The sequence below is a fragment of the Leuciscus leuciscus genome (genome assembly GCF_965113295.1).
Source record: "Leuciscus leuciscus genome assembly, chromosome: 8".
Lineage (NCBI taxonomy): Eukaryota > Metazoa > Chordata > Actinopteri > Cypriniformes > Leuciscidae > Leuciscus > Leuciscus leuciscus.
The window spans coordinates 21058740-21077994 of NC_138732.1; the positions used below are offsets into that span (position 1 = coordinate 21058740).

Genomic DNA, 19255 nt, shown 5'->3' on the forward strand with positions numbered 1-19255 from the left:
ATTTAACTCATGTCCTCTCTCTCTCTCTTGCAGATATTTACTGGCAGGAGGGCGGGACAACCTGTCACTCACATGACATCACAGCAATAGCAAACCACAACCATCCAGCGATCCAACCAATTCCCCATGGACAAAATCAAGTCATCCTCGGAACACAAATTAACTGTTTGTTGAAATCTAAGAGCTTCTGTCCCTCCATTGACAGCTACTCAACTATCACTTTGACGCTTCAAAAAGTTCATAAAGAGATCGTAAAACTAATCCATATGAATTAAGCAGTTTAGTCCAAATTTTCTGAAGTGACTCGATCGATTTATATGATGAACAGGTTTAATTCAGGGACAAAAAGCTCTCAGGTTTCATCAAAAAGATAATTTGCGTTCCGAAGATGAACGAAAGTCTTACGGGTTTGGAACGTTGTGAAGGTGAGTACATTTTTGGGTGAGCTAACTCTTTAAGTTTTAGGAACTTACATTTTAAGCACAATATTGCCAGCTACTTTGTCTGTTTTTGAGTTTAGTAAATGACTCGTTCATATGTTAACATGCAGCCAAACAAACCATTTGGATTGATGGCTCAATCAGTCTGAAAAGCCTTCATGTAAACACTTAAATCAATCCGACTGAGCTTGCAGAGCATTTAGTTAATAATAGCCTAAATTAAGTTCACACGATAACTATCTTTCATTCTTAAAAACACTCTCCATTCTGCCTGTCCTTCACTAACTCTCTCCCCCATCTCTCTACACAAAATACATATTGACACTGCTGTGACGTCATATGAATCTTTGGGTTAATCAGTGAGCCGTTTTTAGACAGTTGATTGTGCAGTTTTGTTCAGTATAAACATCATTAATGTTGAGGGGAAGATAGTGTGAACGACTTTGATTTGCCAATTGACCATTTCATGTCCAATCACAATATGGGATTTAGTTCAATGCTGTTTATCTTTTTAGTATGGAGATTGTTTGTCCATTCTAATAGATTACTCCAAAAGGCAAATCACTGTTGCGTTGCATTTAGGAGATCTCTTTTTCCATACAGTATCATAAGCTTAAAATATAACATATACATCTAAACTTCTAGTGATCAGTTTCACAACACCAAAATTATTATGGTGGATTTTATACTGTAGCCTCCCATCTTTCCTGTTCAAGCTTGCAGAATTTGAGTAGGCCTACTATATATGATAATGCATTTTGCCTGAGAGCATATACGTAGTGTTGCTCTCATTCTCACATTCTCTAAATATGCCTCTGATAACCATCCATGTCCTAGAGTTTAGCAGTACTTACAATGAATTCAATAATTATCACCCTTTTCAACATATAGCACACTAGATCTTATTGTTGCCTATATGAAATGAGGGCAGACCCGCAGGACCAACTTATGGTAAGTGCTCTGCTCACAGCCAAGGGTAATAAAGCAGGATTGGGACCTCAGTAATGGCCCGGATTCTGTAACTAAGGATTGATCCATTAGCCTTCAGCTATATCCGAACATTATTCATGAATCTTAATATCATTAGCTGGCATGCAAAAATCAACAAATGTATTCAATGTCTTAAAAAAACAAACTTGTGGCCTAGTAACTGAATTCCTCGCTGTGTGGTTGGCACAGAAAGTTGACTAAACTAGAAAACCTTGGGGCAGTTTCTCACAGGAGCACTGTGCTTCAGAAGATTAGACAAATTGAGCATGTTTTTAATAAAGAAAGCATTAAGTATATCTCGCAATACACACAGGTGATCATTTCAGCCTTCACATTGGCATTCAATATAAACAAGATTATGGGTATTAAGGAAGATTTGGGTCAGTGTCACTATTCAGTGTGTAAGTTTATATTCATTTTCCCTCTTATTGCATTTACTGTATGTTATGATATCAGATGATGCTTTCTTAGCACAAAAATAAAGCTTTTATGGTCTTACCTCCACCAATCGCGCCTTAGGAATTGAAGTGATGTCATAGCTGATCAGTTTCCCATGCTAATGCTCACTGTAACAGATCAAACCTGTCTAGATATTCAACTTTAGTAGAGTCAGCACACAGGATCATTCAAGTCTAGACTTATAATCTTCTAGCAGACAGCTGTAAGTGAAGTAAAATATCTATCAGGCTGAACATTTTAAAGATCGTTCTCTTTGTCATTTAATGCAGGATGGTTAACAGGGAACTGAACTCCAAGGACTCTGCCAGTGTCCACCTTTGGTGCGTCATCAAAACAAAAGTAAGCACAAATTGACGTTCGTTGCATGAAACTTATTTGCTCTCATAGATAAAGAAGGAGAGAGGGCAGTTCATCTTTGTAACAGCTGCATGTGTTTTACAGCAATGACACTGCATGAAACTAAAGTTGATTGCACAGCAGTTTTACAATTTGCATCCATGTATGCATACTTATCTGCAGGAATCAGCTTGTAATGTCCTTTCTTCCCACTAATAATTGACTTGAACATTTCCTGGTGACAGCTCTGTTAAGTGGTGTGGAGTGTCCCTATGACAAACAGTGCTGCGGTGTTGACATTAGAACCAATATTTTTGCATTAGATGCATCAACTACGGTCATGTGCGTGACATCGGTAATCTTGTAATAATTTGTGCCGGCCTGTCCTGAGAAGCAGAGGAAAACGTACAGTATTTAGAAAACCTCTCTCTCATTTTGGGAAAAATTGGTGGGGTATGACATGAAATGAATGTGCAGTTCAACAGGTTTCATCCCATTTGTCCAAGGATCTTGTCTTCTTTTGTTCTCTAAGCTGTGTAGGACTACAGTATATTGGCAGATGAATACAGCTGCTCTTTGGACTTGATTTTATGCCCGAAAAACTGTGAGAGATGTTCACCAGTGCCCGTTCACTAGTTTTTATGCAATTTAGAGGCTGTTAATATGAAATGAACCAACAGATTCGGTTTTGTTTGTGCACATCTCATTATGTTTCAAAAGTTCTTTTAGCAAGAAGTTGCATCAGGCTTTTGATGCAATTTCTTTTGCGTCATGTCAGGTCTGTCTTTACCTGATGGCTGTGCCAGCACTGGCAAATGCTGTAAACCACATTCCCTGAATGTCTGTAAAGCAGCCTTTCTTCTGTTTCCCTGGAAAGTGGATGAATGTTTGCTGTGGTTGCTTACCCATCCATTCAGGATGGCATTTGCTTTCACGGTGGTGTTCAGATAAAGGGCACATAATGGACACAGCCTTACAACTGATGGAGAAAAACATCTCAGTCTGACACATGCTAGATCAGAGAAAGACTCATTACCACACAGTTACACTAGATGCTTTCACCTTTTCAGATTGACACTGCATTAGAGATTTCACAGTTCATGTCACAATTGGCGGCGTATGCAAAATACCTAATTGCAGGTTAATTCTTCACTCCTGGCCTTTAGTATCATTGAGTGAGCATATCCATACCCCTTTTAAGTATATGAAATAAACTCACCAGTTACTTTAGTAGGTACACCTGTTCAACTGCTCGTTAACGCAAATATCAAATCAGCCAATCACATGGCAGCAACTCCATGCATTGAAGCATGTAGATATTGTCAATACTATCTGCTGAAGTTCAAACTGAGCAGAATGGGGAAAATAGTTCTTTGAACATGGCATGGTTTGTTGGTGCCATACGGGCTGGGGTGCTTTTCCCAAAAGTATCGTTAGCCAACTATGGTCGCAAGTTCCGTCGTTATCAGCATAGTTCAACGAGTCGGTGTTTCCTGAAACCATAGTTCCAATGAACATTCGCAAACAGCATCGCAGTGGTTGGAACTGCAGTTCTCGACCTGTGGTAAGAAGCAGAGTTTCTTGTTTGCATGACATATGGACTCAATAAATCCTTATCTTGAGCCAAATAAGCAAGTTAACATTCAGTACAATCTATTTCTTTTATTTATAATACACACAAATGTCATTTATGTCTTTTAGTTTGTCAAGAGATTTAAAGCACCGTTTTTGAAGAGTGTGCATGTGCGTAGGCCTATGTGCTCTAGTACGTAAGAACGAGCCTATTATTGAATCTGGAAGTAAAGCGAAATAACTGAGAAAAATTTGAAATAGTCCTCAGATGCCTTGTCCATAATATATAGCAAAACATCTAGCATTAATTCGATCTCAAACAGATTCATTACAAGTAGTTATTACTCCACCACCTTCGTGACATCATTAACCAACGTGGTTGAACGACCAATTTGCGACAATACAGGTTTCGGGAAACAGTCGTGACAGTGTTCTTGAAAATGGCAATGAGTTCACTATACTCAAATGACCTTGACAGTTCCAGATCTCAATCCAATAGAGCATCTTTGGGATGTGGTGGAACAGGAGATTCGCATTATGGATGTGCAGCTGACAAATCTAAAGCAACTACGTGATGCTATCATAATTCGTTACATTTATATAGCGCTTTTTCTGAGACCTCAAAGCGCTTTACATAGAAGGGGGGAATCTCCTCAACCACCACCAATGTGCAGCATCCACTTGGATGATGCGACGGCAGCCATACTGCGCCAGAACGCCCACCACACACCAGCTTACTGGTGGAGAGGAGACAGAGCGATGAAGCCAATCAGTATATGGGGATGATTAGGAGGCCATGATGGACAGAGGCCAAGGGGCAAATTTGGCCAGAATGCCGGGGTTACACCGGCAAAGAGGAGGTGGAGGAGATCATGTCAGTCTAGACCAAATTCTCTGAGGAATGTTTCTAGAACCGAATCTATGCCACTAAGAATTTTGGCAGTTCTAAAGGCTTGTTTAGAAACAATTGAAAAGCAGCACAGTGGAATGAAAAAAACGTGTTCTATATGAATGCCATAGTCTGGTTAGACGCTATATTGAATTAAATTATGTTTTATTAAGAAAGTTCTGGAGGAGCACGTTCAGCTACTTAACCTGATTAACACGAGAGGAGCACATTCAGCCAATCAACTCAAATAATGATAAGAGGTATATCCACCAGCCTTACCTCTGTTCGTTGACATTTTATCAGCATCCCTCCACCACCCCATCTCCTGACTTCTAGTCCTAACTATTCTTATCACAACCGGGGGGAGTACTCTGGGTTGGGGCCAAAACTCGTGAATGCAGATAAAAACGAGGCTGTGAGTGATACAGTCTGTGACATGCACTGTATAAAGTTCCTAGATCACTTAATTTTCACAATTCACAACTTTCAAAATGGATTATTGGAGTTTTTGACCATTAATCAGTGACTCACCCTGATTTCCCCTATATCAGATTTGTGATATTAGCACTACTGTTTTGAAGAGTCCTATTGACTCAATATCCCTGTGCTCATGAGCTTATATATAAGGGAAACAATCACCCTTTAAAGCCCGTTACCTGTGATTGCTCTTGTTGACCTCTTTGTCCAATTAGCGTTCATGCTTTTAGCAACTCTTCCGGACTGCACAGGGCAAACATATCTGTCTGTCTCAATGTTTGTCATTGTCAGTTGCTCAACCGTTTATCAGCGGTCAGTAAGTGCACTGGCAGCTTGGACTTACTCGGCCATGAAAAAAAAAAAAAAAAAAATGGAAAAAAAAGAAGCATGTTCAAAAGGAATCACGCAGCATTATTAACACACACAAGTTTTTTTTTTTTTTTTTTTTTTTTACAAATCCCAGTGACCTGTTTGAATTGTGATATTAGCATTGCCTCCCTCTGTGTGAAGTGTAAGTGTCCCTCCTCCTCTTTGGGGCAGCACAGCACACAGCTGCCAGACAAGTCCTCCTCACAGGGGGCAGGGCAAGTTAAGACAAACTAGGATAGAGTAAAGTAGGCAGTAAAACTAGTGCGGTTGTGGGCTGACATGTCATTTGAGCTAGAGGAAGGCAGGGGCAAACTTGAGACAGGACTTGGGAAGGACTGACTTGGATCTCTCAGAGCTTGTAAGCTTTTTAAAGAAATCAGTGGATAGGTGTGAGTGTGGGGGGCGTGTATGTGTGTGTTTGCATGAAAGCGCTAAGAAGAAAGGCATTACTTGCGAACGTGATTCTACATCTGCCAGTCTTTCACCAGACGGTAAGTTTTAGTGTCTGTGTTTATGCAAATATTTGATTTTAGATGATTTGTCATTGCTCATGTGCATTTACACAGCCATATAAAAAAAAATACTTTTATCAGATCCTTTGAAGACATATTATTCCAAAAGCAGAGTAAAATATGAAATTAATTTATGATCGTCGCATGTGCAAAGTCTGTGCCTGTTACTGTAGTATTAATGAGATCCACACTCACTCATTACAGTAAAACAGAATACATTTTGGCTCCGCTATGAAATATGCTGTGCTGTAACTGAGCCTCAGAGTTGCTTGTCAAGTCCGACCCCTCAGGGCTCACAGGTACAGCCAACAGCCTTATGCATGTCAGTCTTCTCTGCCTGTGTGACTCCTTAACACCTTTCACAGGTTGTAAGCGGACGCATTGTAATGCTAATGCTCAGCCATTTGCTCATACACATCACAATGTGGTAAATCTTTTTTATAAAATGTGTTTTGCATGTAAAAGAAGTTATTTAGGAAGCGGCTTTAGTGCAACTTTGGTCTGCATCCTCATTTACATGCAAAATAGGACTGCCAAAAAATCTCTAAAGCTGTTCTATATGCTGTTTGTATGTATATAAAAATATTTACTCTACCATTTAAAAGTTTGGGGTTGTTAAGATTTTTTTAATGTTTTTGAAGGCCTTTATTTGTTCAAAATAGAGCAAAACAATACCACTATAAAATATTAAAATAACTATTTTCTATTTGAATACCTTTTAAAATGTAATTTATTCCTGTTATGTCAAAGCTGATCATTACTCCAGTCTTCTGTGTCACATGATCCTTCAGAAATCATTCTAATATGCTGATTTGCTGCTCAAGAAACAAAAATAGTTTTTTATATATGAATATATATATGACAGTTGGCCTTTTTGCATGCCTCAGCTCCAATTTGGTTCCCATTACTACATATCTTGCATAATCAAATCTTTACTTTGCGCATCTCTTCTGTGCAGTGTTAGTCAAATCATCTACAGAAAAGATTAGGTTATGAATATGTAAAACATAGTAAAGAAAAGAAATCCTCTTCAGAAATCTTTCTTTTGGCATATTGTATATATTTTTAAAGAGACTGTGCTATAACTAAAATGGATTTAATTTAGGGTATGTAACAAATTTTCATTGAGCGAGGACCCTTGTGTATTGTCCTCAGTTTGCATAGCAGACTACATCCTTTAAACATTTAAGTCTGCTTTATATAAACTCATTATACTTGATACACTTATAATTAACTTTTATAATGAACTTGTAAGCCATTCAAATAAACCAACAAACTTAACGCTTTAATTGCAAAAAAGCACACTGGCCAATAAGTGATGTGCCAAATACCTACGCCTGTCAAAATTAAAGCACTTTATCCCACTATTATGCAATAATGCCTAAGGCTTATGCATTATTCTACATTGGGCAATACTAAAACCTGCTGCTTAAACTGCAGACATGTGCAAGTGGGAACAAAAGCTGAAAGTGTTATTGAATAATAAAGTTGTCCTTTTGCATGCCTCCGCTTCAATTTGGTTCCCAATACTACTGATCTTGCATAATCGAATCTTTACTTTGCGCATTTCTTCTGTGCAGTGTTCAGTCAAATCATCTACAGAAAAGATTAGGTCATGAATATGTAAAACATAGTAAAGAACAGAAATCTTTCTTTTGGCATATACTCAACTCTAAAAAACAAATATACATAGTTAGTGTACTTGATTTATTTATTTGACAAAAATCCTCTTGACAGTTTGTGCTAACAGGAAGAATGCTGGAACATTGCTTCACATTTTGCCGCTCCCTTGTGAGGAGGAAGAATGTGGACCAGGACTGTCTGGAGGAGTCCAAGCTGTGCCGCTGCCTCTCCACTGTCGACCTCATTGCCCTCGGGGTGGGAAGTACACTGGGGGCCGGTGTCTATGTGCTCGCTGGGGAGGTGGCCAAAGGCAATTCTGGCCCCAGCATTGTGGTGTCCTTCCTCATCGCAGCTCTAGCATCTGTGATGGCCGGCCTGTGCTATGCTGAGTTTGGTGCGCGGGTACCCAAGACGGGCTCGGCCTATCTGTACAGCTATGTGACCGTGGGGGAGCTCTGGGCCTTCATCACAGGCTGGAACCTCATTCTGTCATACGTCATTGGTAATTATGAATTAGTCATATTTTAAAGCAATAATATTGTAAATGAAATGATATTTTTCAAACATAAACTGATATTTGGTTGGCACAGGGACCTCTAGTGTGGCACGTGCCTGGAGTGGGACGTTTGATGAGCTTATAGGGGGCCACATTGAAAAGTTCTGCAAATTGTACTTCAAAATGAATTTGCCTGGCCTGGCAGAGTACCCTGATTTCTTTGCTGTCTGCCTGATCTTACTCCTGTCAGGTAAAAAAAGAAAATCTGTTAGTAAATTCATTCACTTCATTCATCTTAAAAAAAACTAATTCGTATTCCTCCTTGTTCTAGCATGCATTCTGTGTTATTGCCAGTTTGTTGTTATTGTCAGTGTAAAAGTAATTAATTACTAGCTACCAATTACATCTCCAACTGTGTAATTAGATTACAGTACAAGGATAGACATGAAACTGCTTTTTAATTCTTTCAAATAAATAATATAAAATTGCTTAAATTATTTTTGAACTGACCAAAGGATTTAAAGGGAGATGGTTACATTAAAAACATACATTTTAACATTAGAGGTTAAATTTTGATGTTAAATCCACTATTATTCTATATAGAATTGTTCTACTCTATTTAATTCAATTACATCAGAAGTAACTGTAATTAAATCACAGAAAAGTTAAGAGTTATCCCTTACTTTACTTTTTAAAGGGAAAAATTATTATATTACAGTAATTAATGACTAATTACCAACAATGGTTAGATTCCTCATTTGTAAGTCATTTTGCATAAAAGCATCTGCTAAATGAACAAATGTTTGTACGTCTTACATCATTTAAGTTAAGAACTATTAGAAAAACTTTTAAACAAATGGTTACATAAACAATTTCTGACTTTCACATGCAGTTTCATTTCTTTCACTGTAATTCTTTTTTCCACAGGTCTTCTCTCCTTTGGGGTGAAAGAATCAGCTTGGGTCAACAAAATTTTCACAGCTGTAAACGTGCTTGTGCTGATCTTTGTTATCATCTCTGGATTCGTCAAAGGAGACGCGCTCAATTGGAATATTTCAGAAGAATCTCTCATAAACGTCACCATTGTCAGAAGGTGAAGAAAATCTCTTTCTTATTCCTTCTCTTCTTTTATATGTTGATGAATTATGCGAGCCTGATGTGTGAATTATGATCTTAACCATTCAAATATTAAAATACACTTCAATCTCCTTACAGGAATCTCTCACACACTGCTAATGTCACCAGCGATTACGGGGTAGGGGGCTTTTTGCCTTTTGGTTTTAGCGGGACACTTGCTGGTGCGGCCACATGCTTTTACGCCTTTGTGGGATTTGACTGCATTGCAACCACAGGTATTAAGTCACTTATGCACAGTTATTTCCCGTCCTCTAATCTGATCTTGAGTTCCAAGTGTGTTGGTATTTGTGATTCTGACCAGGTGAGGAGGTGAAGAATCCCCAGAGGGCCATTCCCATCGGTATAGTTGTTTCCCTGCTGGTCTGCTTCCTTGCCTACTTTGGAGTGTCAGCGGCCCTCACCCTCATGATGCCCTACTACCTGCTGGATGAGAGGAGTCCTCTACCTTTGGCTTTTGAATATGTGGGCTGGGGTCCTGCGAAATATGTAGTAGCGGCAGGATCGCTCTGTGCTCTCTCAACCAGGTAAACATCTTTCTTTGCTCCCATAATGTTGTTCTGCTGGCCAAGACATCTCACAAGGCTGTATATTGAGATAGCATGCTCATATTAAACATTGTGAATACTTGCATAAAAGTGCATTTATTCATTTTGTCATTTGTTTGGCATTCGGTTAAACACAACACTTCCCTAATACATTTTTATGGAGTTCTTTGTTGGGTTTGTGGTGGACTGATTATATGCTTTGCATCCCTAATGACTTTTTGATGGTGGTTTGTTTGAAAGAGAGCCATATATGAATAATTATACATAGCATTTCATTAATCACATTATATTATTATTAGCTTTTATATGATACAGATTTAAACTTGCTCTCTTTCAGAACAAAATTTTCATGTGGAATGAGTTTCTGTTTTTTCCTGGTGACATAAATCAGTAAGGATTATTGTTTGGCATAAGCAAGGCTCCCTAAAGCTGCATGAATTACACTCCACAGCATTTATGTAATGATTATTAGATTTCCTCTAATATTAATGTTAATTATGTTCAAAAACATCCTGGTGTGTGATTGGTAAAGTATCCAACCACTTATCTTGAACCTATGGAGTGCAACAGTGCCCGCCCATGGTTTCAGCATCGTTGGTTCCTGAAGTTTTTTCCCCCCATTCATTTTGTTCCATTGGGATTTCAAAAAGTCTTTAACGCATGTTAAGCCATGAAGCAAGCCAACCAGCTACGAAGTGAATCATAATGTTACAAACTTTGATTTGAATCAAAAAAAGTATTCAGACAAAATTACAAAGGTACAAGACTTTAGTGATAGAAAGAACTACAATCCCATGAAGCATTGCGAACAGCATAATCAAATTAAGAAAGATGGAGAAATATAAAACTACTCATTTGAAAATGTTGCCCCAACATCTGTGAAGAAATGACTCCAACTTCAGATGACGCAAACTCTGAATCAACATGCACCAATGCTGAATTTCTATATATTGTAATCATTATGTTGACAACTTAATTACTTCAATGAGCTCATTGCTAACGAGATATTTTTGGCATGGTTTGCTTGATTGGTGGCATTTGAAATAATGCATGCTTTTACGTCTTCAACTGAAGCCAATGACATTGATTAACAACCTTGTAGCTCACAGTAAGGTTGTTTTTAAAAGTTTATAAGTTATCATTAAAAATCAATTGGAGAAAATGAATGGAGTTTTTACTTCCGGAACCCGACTGTTGGACTCTATTGCTATAAAAGACCAAAATTGGGTAAATTATTACCCAAGACCAATCATTTTGATTCAAGCTACTTTTCTTTGAATACTTGTGGCATTTTTTTTATTGAATAAAACATTAGGATACTATATGCCATGTGCAATACTCCCAGGAAAAAAAAATGAAGATGATTTAACTGCTCCTCTGGTCCCATTTGCTTCATTTGCTAAGCGCTATACAATGATGTGCTGTCAAATTTTATATTTCCTAAAGTCAACATGAAACAGCATTTTGTAACCTGTATTACTTCTGTAATGTGTAGTTTTTTTAGACTCAAACAGAATATTCACAAAGAACAAAATGTAGCAGACTTAATTCTATCCTTTGGGAATTGATTCAGTGAAAATGTTGTCTAAATATCCTGTGATTGGAGGGCAGGAGTTAAAAACGTAAAAGACTGGTGATGTCAGTCGAAACAACAATTGAGTTTTCTGTGGAATAACATGCATTCATCAATCATGCAAAGACCAGAAATGTGTTAAGAAAGTAAACAGTGTTAATTTTGATTTCATGTTGACTTTAAAATAAAAATCATTATTTGTGGATGCCTGTAATAGTACACAGCGTTGAAGTGTTTGGGATCAGATCTGCAGCATGTGATTAATTGACACTTTGCTTCTGCTGATGTGTTTGCCTCACATGCAGTCTGCTGGGCTCCATTTTCCCAATGCCGCGTGTAATCTATGCTATGGCACAGGATGGGGTGCTTTTCAAAGTGTTAGGCCAAATCAATCCTAAGACGAAGACCCCTCTTATTGCTACAATGTCTTCAGGTGTAGTTGCAGGTGAGAGATGGAGGCACGATTGCTATGCAAACTGCCAATGTGATCCACCAGGCAAATGTGAAAAAGAGTGGAATTGTGCAATACACGAAATTATTCTTTAGGAACATGGATCAAATTCATCTGTTACAGGGTTCCAACAGTCACAGAAAACCTGGAGATATCAAGATTTTTTTTTTAAAGACTGTAACTTTCAGGCCCGGATAAATCAACGAAGTAATGGAATAAAGTAAAGGCAGTTCATTTAGTGAATATACATGTGTCTATTTATACTCCCCTCTAAAATATTTTATTGGCAAGAAAATGCTTATTTTTTCAGTTTAATCTTTATATAAAAATATTAGTAAAAATGTATTTCCAGTAAATATTTGCTCCTTCACACTTGCCGGTGTTGGTTAATATGTTCTTTTCCTTCCAGAGTTGCAGGTATCTGAACCATGACTCCTTTTTTGTTTTTAGCCTGTTGGGTTCTTTGTTCCCTCTTCCTCGCATTCTGTTTGCCATGGCAAGAGATGGCGTGCTATTCAGATTTCTTTCCAAAGTGAGTAAGCGTCAGTCGCCAGTGGCTGCCACTATGGCAGCGGGCACTACCGCGGGTAAGCTAAGATCGAGGCAGGCCTGGCATGGCCTGCTGTCCTGTTTGTGTCAGCCTGGTGGAGGTGCAGTGTGCCTGCTTAATTACCCTGTTAATGGAAGCATGCTTTCTATGGAAGCTTATTTCCACCAAAAAATACAAAAGGTAATTGCGACGTTTTCTATCTCGCAATTCTAACTTTTTTTCAATTTTTTTCTCAATTGTGAGAAAAAAAGTCCGAAGTATGTGATATAAACTTGCAATTGCGAGTTACAAAGTCAGAATTGCATGATATAAAGTCAGAATTGCGTTTTATAAAGACATAAAGACATAAACTAAACCAAAGTTTATATATAGCAATTCTGACTTTTTTTCTCAGAATTGTAAGTTTATATTTCGCAATTTTGTTGTTATAACACTCAATTGCAAGTTATAAAGACAGAATTGTGAGATATAAACTCACAATTCAGAGAAAAAAATTTGACTTTATAACTCACAATTGAGAGTATCTCACAGTTCTAAGAAAAGTCAGTTATATCTCACAATTATGACTTTATAACACGCAATTGCGAATTTATATCACACAATTATGACTTTAAAACTCGCAATTGCAAGTTTATATCTCACAATTCTGAGAAAATAAGTCAAAATTGCGAGATGTAAACTCAAGCATATCAAAAAAGTCGCAATTATCTTTTAAATGTTTTTACTTCTGTGGCAAAACAAGCTTCCATAGCTTTTGCTGTGGTGTTGGTGTTGGTGGTGGTGGTGATAAAAATCTGTGGGAATATACAGTACGTAGTTAAATTCTCTGTAAATGTTATTTATTGCATGCGAAAGTGATATGTAGAGCGTTTGATGAAGTTTGCTGGAAAAAGAAAGGAAATTACTATTGATTTGTTGGTATATATATTGTATGTAGATGTACACCAGCATATATGTGTATACACTGATGTGTCAGGTGCAGATTTCTGATGAAAGCTGCAGGGAGAGATTCTTAGTACTTCCCCTACAGTGTGTTAATACAGCACTTTGATGCTAGCATGGGGTCAGCCATGCTTATGGATTCCGAGGACTTCTAAAGAATGAAAAAGCTGAGGTGAAGCTTAGCCGGGGGATGAGGACGCAGGGTAGATTTGATTTTTGGAGCCCCCTGCACATTGCACATATTAACCTCATACCGTAGCACTGTATGTTTGTTAGTACACTGCCTTCTTACTGTGAGGGAATTCTGAGCAGCTGTATATGAAGTCATAGGGCACATCTGGTGTAGATTTGATAAGAGGATACCAATGCTATTGCATCCTGAGTTTAAAGTCATGGATGATGACACTTGGATTATTTTGGAATCAGGCTCTTCAAAATAGGAAGATTTAATTTATTAAATGAATACCAATGAAATAAACTGTGCATGCTCTGTTGGTATATTTATGTCTTTTTGACAACCAAGCCACACTTATAAATGTATGAATGATACTGGATTAAATATCAATATAATATGAAACAGATTTATTTAAATAGCATACAACACACTTTTGGCAAAAAAAAAAAGTTGGCATAGTTTTAAATTATGCAATAAGAAACAGTAAATTCTCTTTCTGTATGTTCGCATTGCAAGCAATTGCAAAAATTGCAAAAATTGCAAAAATTGCAAAGAGAATTTAAATTATTTCTGAGAAAATAGAGATATTTACAGTAGATTATTATGCCATGAAATCTGTGCATTTTAAGTGTGACTCAAGTGTCTAAATAGTTTAAGCCAATGTATGTAAACCATTTCATTTATGCAAGTATGGTTTGTGATATGCATGCATTTGATGTATTATTTTTAAACTCCACCTGATCAGCAATTGTTTCATATCAACAGCAATCATGGCTTTTCTGTTTGACTTGAAAGCGCTGGTGGACATGATGTCTATTGGAACTTTGCTGGCGTACTCATTAGTGGCAGCTTGTGTTCTTATCCTCAGGTTAGTAAACATTCATTTTCAAATGATTTATTTCAAAAATGTATATGGTCTTGACCAAAATTTGTTAATATTAATATGCATCTTAATGATGCGCCAACTAGTGGCAGAACTAATCAACTGGTCACCATGATTTTGCCAAATTCATGGATCAAAATATTTAGTTGATCCTGGAACAACATTCCTGCCTAAAAAATTCATCCTAACCATAAATTCCCTAAAATCAGAGGGAAATGATAACACTGATGTAGAAGCACCTGAGTCTAAACTTGACATAGACTGTAAACTTGTCCCTAAAATCTGATTGGTTGATTGGAATGTTGATCCAGAAACATGTTGTACTTGGTGAAATCACGTTAACCCTAATCAACTAGTTGGTACAATGATGTGTGTACTATTAGTAATCTGCCATACAGTGGTTATGTGTCAGTTCTCAACTGTATAATTTTGAACGATTTGACAGATTTGATATGGACAATTTTCTTGCGATATGATACTGATACTGTCACATTTAATGATTTTTTTATCACGTTTTACAAAAAGATGTATTAGTGTTTTAATCATGTTTCCTGTTTCTAGTGGCATATGCAACTATTCTAATGTAAAATGTATGTGTGAAGGTATCAGCCAGATGCTGTGTTCGAGAAGTCTAGGATCAAAGAAGGCAAGGAAGATGTTGGCGAGTCTGAACTGACAGAGTCTGAGTCTCATCTGAACATGCTGAAGGATAGAGGTGTAACCCTGCGCTCTCTGCTCAACCCTCCACTGCTGCCCACCGAACAGACCTCCTCTGCCGTCAATGCGTCTGTTATCATCATGGGTTAGTGCCGCAATTAGAGACTGGTCTGACAGGTTTAGTTATGTAGTCATCCTGATCTGTGTCTGTTTTCCCTGCAGTGATTATTGTGTGTGTTGTGAGCACACTCAACACATACTACGGACAGGCCATTATTGCCATGGAGCCTTGGGCCCTGGGGGTCTTGGCCGCATCTTTGTTCATTTTCATCATGTGCATCCTTCTAGTTTGCAGACAACCTCAGACGAGGAAGAAAGTTTCCTTTATGGTATGTAGGTTTGAAATCCAAAAGTTTATCTAAACATACTGTTTAAAAGATAAAGTAAAAAAAGTAATATTGTGAAGTATAATCGCAAATTAAAATAAATGTTTTTTTTTTTAAATATATTTTAAAATGTAATTTAATTCTGTGATGTCAAAGCTGAATTGAATTTTCACCAGACACTTTTCCAGTCTTCAGAGTCACATGATCCTTCAGAAATCATTCTAATATGCTGGTTTGGTTCGATGTTGAAAACAGTTGTGCTGCTTAATATTTTCTTGTTGCAACCATGATAAATTTTTTAGGATTCCTTGATGAATAGAAAGTTCAAAAGAAAGGCATTTGTTATTCTCTATTCAAGAATAGAAATCTTTTTTTAACATTATTAATGTCTTTGCTGTCACTTTTGGTCAATATGAGTCCTGCTGAATAAATCCACAACCATAATAGATACAAGTATTTGTGGCAGTTACACATTTTTTCAGTAACCAAAATTATTTTTCCTGTAGAAAAGTCGGTCACACTCTTAAAGAGATTTTTTATTTATTTTCCTTTTTCTTTAATGGAACACAAAAAGAAGAGGCAGAATGTGCTCTTTTCCATACAATGAAAGTGAATGGTGACCAGTCAAGCTACTATAAGTAGTCATAATTTTGGTCACTTATGCACAAAAAAAACGATCATATGACCTCACAAGACTTGTAATATATAGTACACAAGTTGTATGAACTGCTGCTTTTCACTTTTATTGTATGGAAAAAAGCATGGACATTCTGCATAAAATCTCTGATTTAAAAAGAAAATCTGAGACTTTTAATCTCTTTAAAAAATGTAAAAGGTAAAAAACTTTTTTTAAGTTTGAAATAACATAAAGGTGAGTAATGACAGAATTTTCATTTTAGGGGTACTATCCCTTTAATACATGTGGCCCATGTTGAACCGTTGCTGCTGTGTTTATCTTGATGTGTATTCTGCCCAGAACAGCCCTGAGTTTTAGGGTAATAGCCTGTATAAAATATCTGTGTTTGCCAAGCACTCTGTGTTCTTTGGAGGGCCGTATTGTGTGCTATCCTTATCTGACTTGAAAAACAAAGTGATATGACCCGAAAGAGCCTCCATTAATTGTGTTATTTCTTTTTTAGTCTGGGTCATTTCATAAGTGAGTGTTGAGCAGAGTGCAGTCAAGCACATGTTTGAATCAGTGTGTATTTTTTGCTTCAGGTTCCTCTGTTGCCTTTTCTACCCATCTTGAGTATATTTGTCAACGTGTATCTCATGGTTCAGCTCAGCGGAGACACATGGATCCGTTTCTCCATCTGGATGGCCATAGGTACGTGCAATCTTTGGGTAAACACGCACACGCACACACACGCACAGTCTAAAGTGTGTCTAAAGGTCTCTTTTTCTTCTCCTTTTTGTTCTTTTTAGTAAACAATGACTACATTTGACATGCATACTTATACTTTGATATCAATCCACAGGCTTCCTCATTTATTTTGGATATGGAATGTGGCACAGCGATGAACGCAAGAGGCATATACAGAACTGTGGTGTTGCAATGGAGAAAAAGATACTGACATGCAGTGTGGAGTATGTGACGCACACAGAGAAGACTAGCCCATGTTAAAGAACAGCAGACAAACTCTGACAGTATCTAGCTGTTATCTACAGCATTCACCAACCAGCTGACAGACCTGAGCTCTGCCTTTACAGTCACTGCCATCATGAACAATCTCTCAGTGCTGATGTTCTCACTCACATGTGTTGTGATCATATCATGTCGGACATTAGGGGTGTATGATCTGACAATGAAAATTCAATGCAATGATTATGGAATTGACTCTATTTATACACTCTTAGGGCGTTTTCAGAACTGTAGATCGCATGCTTCGTTCCTAAACAGGGATTCAGATTGTTACAGAGTTGCAATTTCTTATTGGTTCAGTTCAAACATTTACAGCCCTGTAGGACATGTGAGCAATTTGCTTTAAATGTGTTTGGAAGAGAAATGGAAAGCGTGTTTTTATTTTCTATAAAGTATTAAGATTTCCACAGTCAGTATCTCAAGGTTACTTCCACTGGTAGTTTGTTCAATTAAAAAAAGGAAGAAGTATTTTTACTTATATACTATGATATGGGACAAATGTGAGGCAAAGTGGCATTATCAAATAATGTGGAACATTAGAATAGATATTGTTAAAACTAATAATTGCAGATATTGGTGAAAATCCAGATTTTTTTTTTCTTATTAAAGTGTTTCATTCTAAAAATTAGGATTAATTCTATTGACCACATCTTATTGTATGTGCCAGAGATGTTAAGCTGCTCAGATAACACTATTTCTTGTATTCTGATAAACACCATACTTCTTATTTTTATCCATGTTACATGTGTTTGTGTAGTTATCGTTAAATGTTTGACATATCCAGTCTACAGTATTCATAAGTCAACCTGTTGTTTAACAACCAGGTCTGATGATGTTGAAGAGGAGCAAGTCATGTATGTAATCAGTGTTTTGTCTTGTAAAATTACCCTTTTATTCACTTTATTTACTTACTATATATTTTTTGGACTTTTTCAAAAACTTTTTTTGATGAATAATCTTCAGTCTACATTACATAGTTCACTGCAGTCATTCAGTATACGACAATCTGTGTAAGCCAGTTAACTAAGTGATGCCAGCAGGGGTCTAAGAATGGACAACCTGAGCATCTGAAAGTGTTTCTTCTGCTAACTAGCACTCAAGTTCTTCTCTGCCTTAAACACTCGGTGTAAATGCAATGTAAATGAGTCATGGAGAGGCTAAGATTGTGGCACAAGGATTAATAAAAATGTGTTAATGTCTCTTTAAAAATACTGCACATCAACTATTCTGTTTAGAGCCTTTGTATATTTTTTTTCTTTTTTTTTTAGAAATGATGTGTGGTTAGCCATTGTCAAAACATTACAAAGTGGTTTCATGCAAAGCAATAAAATATTTTGACCTCTTTTTAAACTAAGGTTTCCACATTGTAAATAAATATGCATTAAATAATTTTATTTTAATGGATCATTCTTTCTTGGTTAGCTAGTCTGTTGAGCCAAAAGTTGCTGCCTTACATTTTTTAAGTACCATCAACAATGTTAAGTCATTTAAACTTAAATTACATTAACATGAGTTGAATCTAGTTTAACTTTGAAAATTTTACTTTGAAAAAAAGTTGAAAATTAAAGCAATGTTAAAATTATGTTGTAATAACTTATTGATCATGTATTTTTTTTTACAGTGAGGCCTACATGCATCTTATCTGTTAGAACAAACTATTTTATTTGAGTTCTTGTAAAGTTCAATGTCCTCATCGGATGCTGATTATATTATTCCAAAACTGCAGAAAGCAGCTGGCACAAGAAATAACTACATTTCAGCTATATCTTACATAAATCAAATGAGGCAACATTGCCTACTTCATTTTAATGGTCATAGCGGACCTCAGCTTTTACCGCAAGTGTAGGCTAAAATTAATCTCACAATAATTGACATTAAAGGGATATTTCACCCAAAAATGAAAATTCTGTCATCATCATACTCAAGTTGCTCCAAACCTGTATGAATTGCTTTCCTCCGTTGAACACAAAATAACATGTTTTGAAGAATGTCAGTAACAGTTGATGGACCTCATTGACTTCCATAGCATGGGAAAAAAATAATGGGGTCTGGTTACCAACATTCTTCAAAATACTTTTGTGTTCAACAGAAGAAAGAAACTCATACATGTTTGAAACAACTTGAGGGTGGGTAAATGATGACATTTTTGGT

General features: G+C 36.9%; 1 protein-coding gene across 3 annotated transcripts; it reads left to right on the top strand.

The window, feature by feature from the left end:
• Positions 1-55: 55 nt before the first annotated feature.
• On the top strand, positions 56-18454 carry slc7a2 (solute carrier family 7 member 2). 3 transcript variants are annotated; one of them, XM_082177998.1, is made up of 13 exons: positions 56-425; positions 2159-2228; positions 7782-8169; positions 8258-8413; positions 9091-9256; positions 9379-9515; positions 9602-9824; positions 11724-11863; positions 14302-14404; positions 15022-15221; positions 15299-15465; positions 16681-16789; positions 16941-18454. In XM_082177998.1, exons 2-13 carry the CDS (start codon positions 2160-2162, stop codon positions 17084-17086), a joined length of 2004 nt encoding a protein of 667 aa, XP_082034124.1. In that variant the 5' UTR covers positions 56-425; position 2159; the 3' UTR covers positions 17087-18454. The 3 variants fall into 3 exon arrangements, with proteins under 3 accessions (XP_082034124.1, XP_082034123.1, XP_082034125.1); XM_082177997.1 differs by lacking the exons at positions 56-425; positions 2159-2228 and adding an exon at positions 5763-6023; XM_082177999.1 differs by lacking the exons at positions 56-425; positions 2159-2228; positions 11724-11863 and adding exons at positions 5765-6023; positions 12320-12456.
• Positions 18455-19255: the final 801 nt, after the last annotated feature.